This window comes from Calidris pugnax, unplaced genomic scaffold (genome assembly GCF_001431845.1).
Source record: "Calidris pugnax isolate Ruff unplaced genomic scaffold, ASM143184v1 scaffold303, whole genome shotgun sequence".
In the NCBI taxonomy this organism is placed as follows: domain Eukaryota; kingdom Metazoa; phylum Chordata; class Aves; order Charadriiformes; family Scolopacidae; genus Calidris; species Calidris pugnax.
In genome coordinates, this window is record NW_015091087.1 from 584,811 (window position 1) to 598,104 (window position 13,294).

The 13,294-nt window shown below is 43.7% G+C and overlaps 1 protein-coding gene across 1 annotated transcript in view; it reads right to left on the reverse strand.

Moving 5' to 3' along the window:
* The window catches only part of NPAS2 (neuronal PAS domain protein 2), a 108,833-nt gene that overhangs the window by 44,840 nt on the left and 50,699 nt on the right, over positions 1–13,294 (reverse strand). Inside the window, 3 exon segments of the mRNA XM_014957761.1 lie at positions 3,064–3,155; positions 6,309–6,457; positions 12,015–12,068. Of these exon segments, the coding sequence (XP_014813247.1) occupies positions 3,064–3,155; positions 6,309–6,457; positions 12,015–12,046 (273 nt within the window). The 5' untranslated portion in view covers positions 12,047–12,068.

Genomic DNA, 13,294 nt, shown 5'->3' on the forward strand with positions numbered 1-13,294 from the left:
AAAGGGCTCACAGGAACATTTCATGTCTCAGTTTTTAAATTAATCACACATTTTAATAATGCAAAATGACTAAGACTGGATCCCTTGGAAGTTATTAAAATGAACATTTGAGCTCTGTGTAAATATCAAAGGACGATGAAAGGATGCGGTCCTATCTCAAAATGGTACTTCTCTGCAAACCCCATAAATCTCAGTTTGTATTAATGTAACATTGTATATTACTGGGCTTTCATGTAAGTAAAAGCAATGCAAATGATCAAATAATCCTTAGCCAGAGTTTTAATTGAGTGATTTATTTTAAAGGTCATGGTATTAGATTACTCATTCCAAGAGAAAGTCACTCTTCTGCAGAATTTCTTCCTAACTTTGGTCATACCTTTCTGTATGCCCCTTCACTCCTAGGACTGAAGGGGAATGTCAGCCTTATCCCCATCTTCTGCACAGGAGCCATTTCACCTTCAAAATTAGTTTCTTCTTTAGTCTGGGCTGCAAAGTTTTGAGCTAAATCTTGTTCAAAGTGAAATCTAGGTAGACTTCCAGATCAAAGGCAACATTTCACCTACTCTGACCGCCCCCCCCCGAAAATTAAGAGTCAACAGCAGGTGCTCTATATTAAAGAGACTATATTAAAGAGAGGCAGCCTATATTAAAATCTTCCTGTTGTAATAGAAGAGTCATTGGTGAATCTCCCAAAGCCTTCAAGTGGAGCAGGTTTGGGTCCTCCCTGTCAGTTCACTGGTGATCTGGAGTCAGTGTTTGAGCAGTATGGGCACAGCAAGCACGACTGAATCAGAGCAGAGTTTGACTCTACCCTGGAGGCAAGACCTGGTGAGGAGGCAGGTGTAGTGCAAACAGCCCGAGCAGGGTGCCACGGCGTTACAAAACCTTCCTGCACACCCAGGCTGCCTCCAAGCCACACCAGCAGTTGATCCTGGGAGACGCAGCACATCCTTCCCCCCCCAGCCTCCCACTGACTTCAATAAGGGAAAGAATTCTGAGAACACTGGAAAACGCTAATTGTTTCTCAAAAAAAAAAAAAAAAAAAAGGAAAACACAAAGCCTTGAATAAAGACACAAACATATGTTCCTTTTTCCAGAGAACGCTGAGCACCCACAACTATTTAAGTCAATGGGAATCTGCTGGTGCTACAATCCTTTGAAAAGCAGGTCAATAACTTATACCCCAGCAGAAGAGCGTGTGTTTAGCATCTCTGAAAACCCTCCAGCTGCTATAGTTAGTTTGATTTTGTTAATCTAAGTGCAGAGAATATGTTTTTCTTCAGTGCAGTACATTCAAGCTGTTTTCTAAAAAAGCAGGATAGCTGTTAACCCATAGAAGAGAGCAGTGGTTTTAGAAGGCAGCTGGATTGTGCATGTTACTATGGTGAAGGTTGTTGGGTGTTTTGTTTTTTTTTTTTTGAATCAAGTCTTTATTTCATATCCAATGCAAATTATACAAAGTGACTCACATCAGAATTTTGTGGTAAAATCAAGTTAATGTATGCATACATAATTCTATTTTTATTTACTCGCAACTGGTCCTTCCAACAGTAAGATGGAAATCTTCGAAGATTTTACTACTGCAAGAGTCCTAGATGGACAAACATAGCCTAATACCCACTCCTATGTAATTTGATGACAGCCTTTTCAATGGGGTAAAAAAAGGCCATTTTCAGGAAAGTTGATGTATTACTGCAGTCTATTATGCTCTGATTCTTTTGAATTAATGCTTGGAAAAAACTCTTCCCATCTTTTAATAGCAGGACAGGAAAAACTTCAAGCAGTCTTGTCCAAATGTTAATAAAATAAGATTAGTAGAAAGGCTAAAAAGAAGGGAATGATGAACAGCTGGCTCAACAGGACATGCCAGTACCCAATGTTATCTTGAAGGGCATGGAAAATCACAGTAGCAAGAAGGTGATTTATAAGCTGGGAAACTGAAAGCAATTGTTTTAATCTAAAATTGTGTGGTGCACAAGCAGAATCAACAAAGGCCCAGCTAGTCAAGACAACTGCCAATTTATTGCTATCCCAGGGAAATATGTCAGTGCAGACTGCAGGAGTTATGTACATTAAGTTCCCGTGCCCTGAGTTTGGGAAGTGGAGGTTGATGGTGCAACACGAGCAAAGCCTCTCTTCACACCCAACCGGGGGAGTCTCAGCACAGTGAACAGCAAAGGTTGGGGGACCACCAGCCCCTGTGGGCCACCTACATGCCACAGCTTCATGCCACCCCTCGGTGGGTCAGGCTGCTCCCCTGGCATCCCTCCCTACCCACGGCCAGAGCCCAGATCGTGCCCCATCTGTGGGAGGAGGAAAAGCTTGTTCTCAAAGGACACTGCAGGGCAACGCAACCTCCACGTGTTTAGTATGGGAGAGGATCCTTGCTAAAGAAGGTTCTAGCTGTTACTGAGAGAGAATAATACATTTTAGCAGCTCATTTGCATTTCATCTTGAACCTACATAAATGCCATTGAGTCACCTCCCTTCAAATCCCCGCTAGCATTAAAAGCACCTATGGTATAATTTAAAGGTAATTTAAAAACTATCGCTGCAAAATAACCCTGCTCCCGTTAGAATAAAAAGTGTTCGATAAGGGCCTTGAAAACCATTAGAGTGGCAGGATGAACTGTACCAAACCAAGAGGAGCTGTCAGGTTTTATCTGCTTGTACAGCACCTGGCACTGGAGGGATGCGACACTTGCTTTTCAGGTGCTAGCCTTGCATAGATGTTAAGTAATAATAACGCCTTCCAAGAACAGGAGAAAAGCTGCTGCGTGCCCTTTCCCTCACCTCTGGTTGTAAAAAAATAAAATGCAGCCTGTGATTTGAATCTCCCCCCTGGACTGCATTTCTTGGGAGCCCCCATGCAGCTCTGCAGGGAGTGAGGAGCAACAGGTGGGCACTCTAATCCCTTGTCCCTGTGACAGCTCCACTTGACGCTCAAACACAGCAGTACCTGAAACCTCCTCTTTTGGAACTGCAGACGGCATTTCATTCTGAACTCATGGGCATTTCCACAGCTGCTAGACAAAATTAGGAAAGGTATGTAAGCTTGCTCACCTCCAACATCAGCTGGGTGAATTCTTCATTGCTGAGAAATGAAGGCTTCCAGTCCTGCTGAATTTCAGAAATCTCTGTCTGTGCCGAGACTTCTAGACAAATAAAAATTAAAAAAAACCAACTTGTATCTTGCAAGCCTATATAGATATGTTTGAAAACACAGAAATCACCTGCATATTCAAAAATTGCAGATTTCAAGCATGGGTTTTGCATACAGAGGCAATAACAGCTATTTAAACTGGGCCTGATCCTGCAATGTTTTCCTCAGTTTTCACTCAGCTCAGCTTGAGTTGACTTCAGTGGGGGCCTATATTCACACAGCCATAGGCCTCAATCAGTATTACTTACCTATTGATCAAAAGATAAAACCACTTTGCATGAAATTAAAATCAAGGCAAGGATTAGCACGTCTCAAATTGATATTTACAACTTAAAGCTTCAAAATTAGGAAGCCAGAGAGAACTAGGGTTCAGCCTACAGCTCCTGTGCCCAATAGGGAGCAGCAAGAAAATTCCTTCAGAGGAGCCTCAAAGTGCCGTGACCCCAAACAGCAGAGTTATTGCTCCTTTCTCCAAAATGAGCCTTGCACTGGACCAGTGGCATCTCATCCCAACTCCTGCCCGGAGAGGAGGGTCTCTTGCCCTCTCAGCCCATGAAGACAACCCCGTGGTTGTCTGAGACACCACGGGGTTGTCTTGACACTGCTGTTGGCCAAGCCTGGCCTGGCAGCAGCCCGAGGGTGCTCAGTCCCCCAGGGCTTTCCATGCAGGAGTGCAGGCGCACTGGGATAACAGGTCCCCACTTTGCACTGAAAGTGGGACAACTGGATGCACTGTGATGAGCTGTTTCATTCAAAAACCAGCCACCCATGTTAGTTCTACCCAAATAATGCATTCATAACCTTGTCAGACAGTGTTGTAGGGGACAGGTCTTAGAATTTAGAGAGACTTGTGCTGGTTTTTGTTCACTGCTCACTCTGCTTGTCTAAGAGTGTTCCCTCATTCAGCACTAGTAGTGAGGGGATGCTGAGCACAGCCTGTCTTCTCCTTTCAGTGCCTCCTGCTAATTAATCCTATTGATTAACACTTCCAGAGCATGTAATACCCAACGCTCCCTATTCGGAGCACATAGGCAAACTGGCCGGAGAAATGCAAATGGCTAAATGATATTAAAGATGGTACATTTATACCGGTGCCTGTGGGTATTGTCACCTATAAGAAATCAAAGCCTCCATTCATTCAAGCTTTATTAGTGGTGATGCAGCCTTCTGCTTCTACCAGCTTGTTGGACTCGCTTTCTGCACTGCTGGGGGCTGTCACTGATAGCACAGCAGCCCTCCACAGCCCTCACGGTCTTATACAGAGAAATCAAAAACAGAGGGAGGAAAAAGAGAGATCAGCTCTGACCAGATTTTTATTATATACTCTCAGAATTATAGGCTACTTTCAGCAGATCCAGAGCTTGGAAAAGCTGATATACATGAAACAGTGACTGCTAGAAGAATTACTTGAGCTTTGGGAGATTCTCTGGATTATAAAGAAGGAGGCTGTTTATGGAGCAAAAAATCTGAAAATTGACCTCCTCCTCTATTATAACTAAAATCTTGGTTTAGCCTACTAAAAGAAAGAGAAATACGATTGAATAAACCAGATCCAAAGTATGCTGAAGATAATAAAAATTTTTAAACGCTGATGCTTTGTATTACATTGTGTGACTACTAATCTAGTTTAAAAATAGATACCATTTGCTTTTTTTAGCAAGTGCACAAAACCCAGTCACAGTTTGACCCAATTGCTGTGGAAGGATTTGCGACTGTTAGCTTTCTTTTACCTAGTTGTTCTTCCAGAAATGAAGTGCCTTTTGGAGTAAATTATTTGGGCTATCAGCTACACGTCTCTACACTTATTCAAATCTCGTGTGATTGTTCTTTGCTTGGCTTTATAATTGAGCATATTCACATCCTCCTTTACTCTGCCTTGGGCAGCTAAAAAAAAAAAAGATATGTTATTACTGTCATTTTTTAATAGGTATAGGCAATTATTAAACTTTGAGATGTCCTAGTCATGCCCTCCTATATGAAATCATCTTGTCTGTGGCAGAAATTCATTTAAGGAGAAACTAGGCTCTAACAACAGAACGACTATAATTATTTCCTCAATAAGTTTGACATTTGTGACTCCGTTATGTTGAGAGTCATGATACAAGAGTTTTCATGGTCTTTTCCGTTTCACCCAGGGCTCTCCAGGGAATGAGGGCAGGAGGTGCTGGATGAGAGAAGGTGAGGCTGGTGATGCGATGCATCGGCTTGCAAGAGCCCTTTCTGCTTTGTGGGACCAAGGACATTCCCCACCGTCACCTGCTGAAACCTCTTCCTCACAGCAGCAGAGCAAGAGAGCCCCATTTTAAACCAGTGCCCTGATTTATAAGGGAGAAGCATTTCAGTTGTCTGCTGGTGGCGGATGTCCACACGTCAGGGAGCCCACAGTACATGTTCTTCTCAGCGACTGGAAACTAGACCAAGCAGACTAGATCAGCAGGGTCAGAAACCTTCTCTGACCTCTGTGAGGGCATATGTCTAAGGGACTTAACTGTCACTGCTGTGTGCATTTTAAAAACTAAACTCCTGGCTTTCTGAGGCTGAACTTTGCTATTGCAGCTGCACGCTGTGCGAATCTGAGGTAGCTTCTGCTTGTGCAAACTGGGTGAAGCACATCAGCTATCTGTGGATGCAATTTGCTGAAAGCGACTTCCATAATTGGGGTCTTTTCTGGTCTGAGTTTTCTGCTCACTGTAGAAAATTGAGTCCTACACAGTCCGCAGAGGAGCTGAACAGATTGCTTCCCTGCATTTTTCTGCAGAAAAGCTGGGGTGAATGCTTTGCTCTTCTGCTCAGAATACTGCAAATTTCAAGGAAGTGAATCTTCCCTCTGGCCCCAAATCTCTCTTGTTCAAAGCATCTCTCTTAATCACATGTGCTGCAGAGCGCTGCTGTCCACCTTCCCCCTGTTCCCAATGTTTGCCCCCTTCTGTAGCAGGTTGAGAGTCATCCTCAACTAAAGAGCAGCCGAGGAGATGGATTTGGGCAGCACAGTGCCTGCAAATGATCTTTTTTGATGAGATAGAAAAAACCCAACACCTTATGTTGGCCCTTTTAGGCCCCTTGAGCCATTCTGATAATCACTGAAGGAAACAGGATATTGTAGCAACCATCTGGCAAGTGCATGAAGATCTGCAGCAAATCTTACCATTGTGTTTCTGCAGAAAGCCAATGACTTTTTCCAGCACAGTAGTTTTGTCCATTTTGCGGGTGTTGCCTGGAAGCATGGAGCTGAGCTCTTTGATGAGAACATTGAACTGATCACGCCTCTTCTTCTCAGACTTGTTACGCGAAGCCCTTTAGACAGGTTAAAAAAGACAAAAAACAAAGATGAGCAGGCCGAGAGGAAAAATCATCATGTACCTGCTCTTTTTGATGTATACACCTAGAAATAAGCCTACTGTGTGCCTCAGTATGTGAAGACTGACACTGACCTCCAGCAAAAGCTGCAGAGACAAGTAGGAAGCAACAGTCCCTACCTCCTGCTCTTGACTTTGGGCCCCCTTTAGAGTCCAATGGGGAGATGAAGGCTTTGCTCACCCATCTGTACTGCCTCTAGACACCCCAGTCAAGCTTCTCAGGTCAGCATTAAGTGAAGGAGCTCTGTTCACCTCCGAGACATGCGCAGGATCTTGCAAGTTTACACGGCCTCTGAGGAGGCACTCAGAGCAAGACAAAATAGGGATACTGTGACAACAGTAAAATCATCCATAAAGGAGAAGAGTGGGGACTGGTAAAACTATGCGTCATACCCATCTGTGCAGTCTTAACAGGAGAGAGAGACCCCCCATCCTGCAGTTCAACCTCTAGAGGGACCTGCCATCTCAGAGGGGTCACAGATCCTCTGGCTACCTCCAAGCTGGCTTACAGAAGAGGAATCGGGCTGCTGTTTTCCAGTCATTAAGATCAGGGACCTGCGTAGAGGTTGCTGCAGCTCCCTTCTTGTTCATATGCCACCTAGTTCAAGTCTCCTCCCCAGGGTGATGAGGGCAAGCAGGAGGGAGGGCATCAGCACGTCTCATCCCAGCATGGACCGGGGTCTGGAGCCAGGATCTGTTCCCCGGACCTTGGGGCCCAGAAGTGCTAGCAGGGGTTCCCTGTTTGCCCTGTAACTATGTGTGCCACTGGGCAAATCACTTAAGGTCATGGTGCCCTAACTCTGGAGCTCTTAGAGGGGGACTCTGCAGCTTTGTTCACCAGTCCTGTCTGTTTATTTTGCTGGCTCCTTCAGAGAGAGCCTGGTTCTGCTGCTGTGTTTGAAGAGCTTATAGGAAGAAAGGACCTGTTTTCATCTGGGCTATTTTGCCACCACCATAATGCTATCATTAAGGCTCTTGATATTATTTTCAGCATGTGCACTTTATTTTTTTTTTCAATTATATGTCAACCTATAGACAAGCAAGAGTTTTCTGAATTGTTCTCGTGAATATGACAATTATTCTACACAAAGGGTATCATCCAGACTTCTGTAGCCATGTGAAAATAGAAATAAATATAACCCAGAAGGTTTGTTTGTTCTTCTGAAAGGTCCTCAAGCAGTCAATATTTGCCTTGTTAATTACATAAATATCTAAAAATCTGGTTACATGTAGATAGGAAAGAAAAGCCAAGAGGCCAGCTCTCACTCTGAGTTTCTCAGTCCCAGCTAACTCTGCCCTACCTTACAAGCAGTTCTGGATGCACACTACTGAAAAACAGAGCAGAATTTAGCCCAGCATCTACATCTCCCCCAAGGACCAGGACGGCAATAAAAATTTTCAGCAGAGAAATCACTGCAGAGGCTTCTGAATGTTACTACTGACAGAGGGGTAATTTTTGTTTGTCTTGCTCTCAACCCTGAACACACTTGGAGATACGCTGGATAGAAGCCAATGCTTGATTATTTTACAGCTTTGAACACAAGAGATTGGGTGGATACTGCCTGACTGATTTCAGCCTGTTCTTATTACAGTGCAAAAGGCTGTCAGAACAAGATGTGAAAAGCTCCAGCCTTATCCTATTTCTGTACAGTTCAAGGGGACGTTAAGAACATCAACATTTTGCTTCCCCGTAATTCAATCCTCGGTTCATTTTAAGCTCAAAGGGTCTTGATGCCCCTGGAAATAAAATAAATGACCAACAATCTATAGGGAAAGTGTTGCTTGTTCCAAAAAAATAAGGATGCCTTGACAGAAATATAAAGTAACTATTTTTAACACTTGACATTTTATTCACAAAGGAAATAGGAAAACTCCTCTAGTGGAAATAACTCTACCAAGATCTGAGTCGATGATCACAGTAAAATCTTAAAAAGGAAAAAAAATGAGACACCCCCTCCCCCCCCACAATTAGGTCATCTAAACTGTCCGTGCACAGTTGTGTGTGCTTTGTTCAGTCCAGTCGTAATGTCTTAAATAATGCAATTTTCATCACTTCCCTTGGAAGATTATTCCCTAGCTTTGCTTACTTCACTGCTAAGGCATATCATTTACAGTAAGCCAAAACAGCCTCTGTCTTAATTCCATACTATTCGTCCCAGTTCTCCTCCCTCTTTGCTACTCCAAAAAAATACGGCATATCCAAGGGGAAGAAGGAGACACAGTATGAATAAGATCTGGATTTTTAGTGAATACAGCTAAAGGCAATACAGGACAGCTTGAATTCAGAATGATCAAAAGCACCCATTAAAACGTGTTCTAAATAGCCATTTTTATATTCTTATATATTTGCTGCTTGTTGTCTTAAAGAGAGACTGATAGTTGCTGGCTTGATAGCCATTACATCTTGCTGATTTACAATGAAATGTGACTTTTCACTAAATTTCATATTTCTTTTTGCTGTCCAGTGGGACACATCATACATGCATCAAAGCAAGCAACCATATCACATACCTTCATTCAGATTCCTAAATTTACTTTTTATTGGAGTGAAAAATGGCAAGTGGCAGTCCTCCTTTACTAAGCACTTTCTAATGGTTCACTTCAATCTGGTTTTGGTTGGAATTTGGAATTAATTGAATTGTCAAAAAAATTATTTAAAAGTAATTTACTGTTAAAGCAAATTTAAAGAAAAGCAGACAGAGAAAACACTGCATAAAGCATGCTTTTTTGTTTAAAATTAATAAATGAAAGAAGAGAAAAATTTTCCTGGCTTTTTTACATCCTCTTGTGTTTCTCAGCACTGAGGGACCTGGTCCTTATACTGAATAGAAAAAAAAAAAAAGAAAGCGTTTCCCCTGTGACATGGGACAAATGAGAGGCCTCAGTTTTCAACACACAAGAGCAAAATGTTCAGCCAATGGCTTCTCCCAAGTTTGACTCTCTTTAAAGCTTTGGAAGAAAAATTGTAGCTTTTAAATGAATCTGAATGGTTTTAGTATACTGTAGTAACTTTAGACCTTTATGAAGCCTCTCATGATTTCAAACTTAATTTCAAATGTAGATTTATTTCTAAAAAGTAAAATGTACTTAAATTACAATTCAAAGAAGAAATTTCCTTTTTTCCTTTTCAAAGTTATCATTTTTTTATCCACCTTGACAGAGGCCTGCCCCAGGGTATGACAAAAATTCCCTTCAGGAACAAACGGCATGAAAACCATACCAGATGGTGATGACAATCGCTGATAGCGAGGATACGTGTTATCCTATTTTTGTCTTAGATGGATTCATTTAATGCATTTTTTTTTCTTTAAACAATTAGCACACAAATATCTTGAAGATAATCAGGCTGTAAGGGTGGGAAGTAGCGATGCAAGTTGCACTCCCTTCCCCTGCTCCCCCTTTCCCTGATCCCGGGGCTCCGGGGATATGTAATACCTCCCAAGACCCAGGTCAAACAAGGACAAGTGTAAGGACTTGCACCTGGGAAAGCATAATCCAGAAGTGCAGCTGGATTATCTACTCAGCTGGGGAGCAGCTCTGTGGAAAGGGACCTGGGGGTCCTGGTGGACAACAAGCTTAATGTGAGTGAACAGTGTGCTCCTGCAGCAAAGCAAGCCAACAGGATGCCGGGTTGCATCAACAAGGGCATCACCAGCAGAGATAAAGAAATCATTATCCTGCTCTACTCAGTGTTTGTCAGGCCACACCTGGAACACAGTGTTCAGTTTTGGTCCCCGCTACACAAAAAAGGTGTGGACAGGCTGGAGGGGTTCCAGAGAAGAGCCACAAAGTTGATCAAAGGACGGGGAAGCTTGCTGTATGAGGAAAGGCTGAGAGAACTGGGTTTGTTCATCCTTGAGAAAAGAAGGCTTAGGGGAGACTTTATCACCACGTTCCAATACTTAAAGGGTGGCTACAAAGAAGATGGAGGCTCCCTTTTTACAAGGACTCACATGGAAAAGACGAGGGGTGATGGGCACAAGTTACTTCTGGGGAGATTCCAATTATACACAGGAGAAAAATTATTCACAATGAGAACAACCAGCCATTGGCATAATCTCCCCAGGGAAGTGGTGGATTCCCCAACAATGGACTCTTTTAAGATTCAGCTGGACAGGGTTTTGGGCCATCTTGTCTAGACCATACTTTTGCCAAGAAAGTTTGGACCAGATGATCCTCGAGGTCCCTTCCAGCCTGGTATTCTGTCGTTCTATGATTCTATGACCTCTTTGCAATGCAGCGTGGTGGCAGGAGGCATCCCTTCCCTGAATCCATCTCCTCCCCTGGCCCCAGGTGCCTGCACCTGGTTGACTGATGGTTGGGTAGAGCCGCACACAGAGACGTACCCCATATTGTCTCTCTCCTGCTCGTGAAGCCCCACGTGAAGAGGGGCAGCAGTGGGGCTCTGGGGGTTGGCAGATGCCCTGCCCTGAGTGGATCTCCCCTTGCAGGGGTAAAGGGAGGCAGATAGCTCAGTGCTTTCCTCCCGATAGCAAAGGAAAGCCTTCTGCTGCCTGAGCATGCACGCATGAAGAGGAGGGAGCAAAGGGGAACGGTTGAGCTCGGTTGCAGCTTGTGGTGACCTATATTGGTGAGAAAAAGCTGCGGGGAGGGAAGAAGCGGAGAAGGAATCAAAAGAGATGAAACTGGATCAACTAGTGCCTGGACTGGAAATACTCTCATTAGAGGGAACCAAGGGGAAAAATGCGGGCAACCCATGGCTCCCTCTAAGCAATTAAACTGTGGATTGATAACGCATCCAGAAAAAAAGCCCCTCAAAAGCTTCCAAACAGCGTTTCTGCAGATGCCAGTCAGAGCTGACAGTTATTAAGAGTTTTATTACCACAACTCTGCTGCCTTGAAACGCACCCTTCCCTCCCCACAAAATGTTCACAACAATTTCCCGCCAACCAGGACTTGATGATGGAGTCCAGAATGTGTGTGAATAAAGGTTTGTGCCAGTTTAGGGCTGACACAGCACTTTTTTGTGGTCTTTCTCTGCTCTGAGCATAACTTCTGGGTGCTTTCATTACCATGCGACAGACATTGCTGAGTAAATGACCATCACAATAGGTCATTTAGGTCATAATAGGGAAAACTCCCCACTTTTTAAGTTCTTTTTCTTTTGCAAAATGTCGTTTTGTAAAAAAACCCACATTTTTATACACTCGGGATGCTCGGATGATGTATTATAGCAGCAGGAGTATGTTGTTCGTTCTTCAGTTCTTGTGTTCTGCAGTAATGTGAGAAAAATGATCAATGCCTTAGCTTTTTTGATATTTTCCACAGGAAACATTGCTATGTTATTTTCTTCTTACAGGGTAGCCAAGAATAGGAATGTGTGTAATGGCAGTTTTTCAAGTTGTGCTCGGCTGTATTCTACTCTCTCTCTCTCTTTGATTAATTGATTATGGATAAAACAGCTTCTGCAGCAACAAACACTATCAAACTCATCACAAGTTAAACAGAGAGTTATAAAAGAAAAAAGTGCTCACCTCTTTGCCCTGTCTTTCTCATCTTCATCCATTAGATTGTCTAAGCAGTTTTTTCTGTTGAAGGAATGTGAGAATCATTACGAACTGTCATTTTGTTAGCTCTACTTGCAGGTTAATCTCAGAGTCGCTCTATTTCATTTTAATAACAGAGTGATGATATCCAGGTCAGATAAATGTGTCAGCAGTGCTTTATGCCACAGTCCTTGATTTTAGGAAACATCCATTGTGGATAATGTTATTCCTGAGCAGCACGCTAGCCTTAGGAGCTCCAGCTCAAGACTCCCAGGCACAACATGGTCCACCAGCACAGTACAAAACCAGCTACTTCTTGGGGTATTTTTTGGTGTGAAGGTTACTTTTTGAAAACTTGCAGGCTGGATGAACCTTGGGTCTGCCTCAGTCAAAAAGGTGTTTTCAGCACCCCCACATTACCCTGAAAACCATCCCTGGTGCAAAAGCCAGCATCACTGATGCCTTTGACTCCTCAGGTGGAGCATCCTACAGGGCATCTGTTCATCCATCCCTGTGGGCCCTGACCTGAAGTCCAAAGAGACAGTTGCAACTATACTGAATTACACCCGAAATTCAAAGTGTCCTCATAAATCCCGCTGCTTAAGCCACACCATGGAGAAACCTTCCCTCAGACAGAGTGCCTGCCTGGTGGTGCTGACACCGAGCATGGGGACTGCACCATCCCCATCGCTCGACTTGCTATTCTCCATCAAAATGGTGTGACCTGCCGTCAGGTTTAGAGTCCAATTGCTCCAGAAGTTTGAGCTGTGTGGAGAAAGTACTAAGAGCGCAAGATGTGTAAATAAAGCCACAGTGTAAAAGGGGGTAAATTGGGTAAATCATGTAAATTCACGTAGGAAAGATGAAGGGAAAAATCTAAGAGCAGCCTGGCTGAAGGCTGAGACCCTCAGAAATGCTCGTCACCAGCTCACTGCCCACCCTCCATTTTGCTCCGTGGCCTTATGAGAAAGTGATGCTTGAGCCATAAACGCTCCAGCCCGAGGAGGATGCCCTGTGCTGCTGCAGCCTCTCACGGCACCTCACGCCCATGTCAGAGCACCCAAACCACGTGCTGCTGCATCCCACGCAAATATTTCCTGCACCGGCAGCACAACGCCACTACAAACTCTGGATATTGTCAACGCGTCATTTTCAAAGCGGCGGTGTAATGACGGGCAATGATAACACTCCTTTTCAAAAATCAATGTTTCTCATTTATAATGAGACATGTAAGATGTGAAGAAAATTGGAGGGGGGGGGGGGGGAAG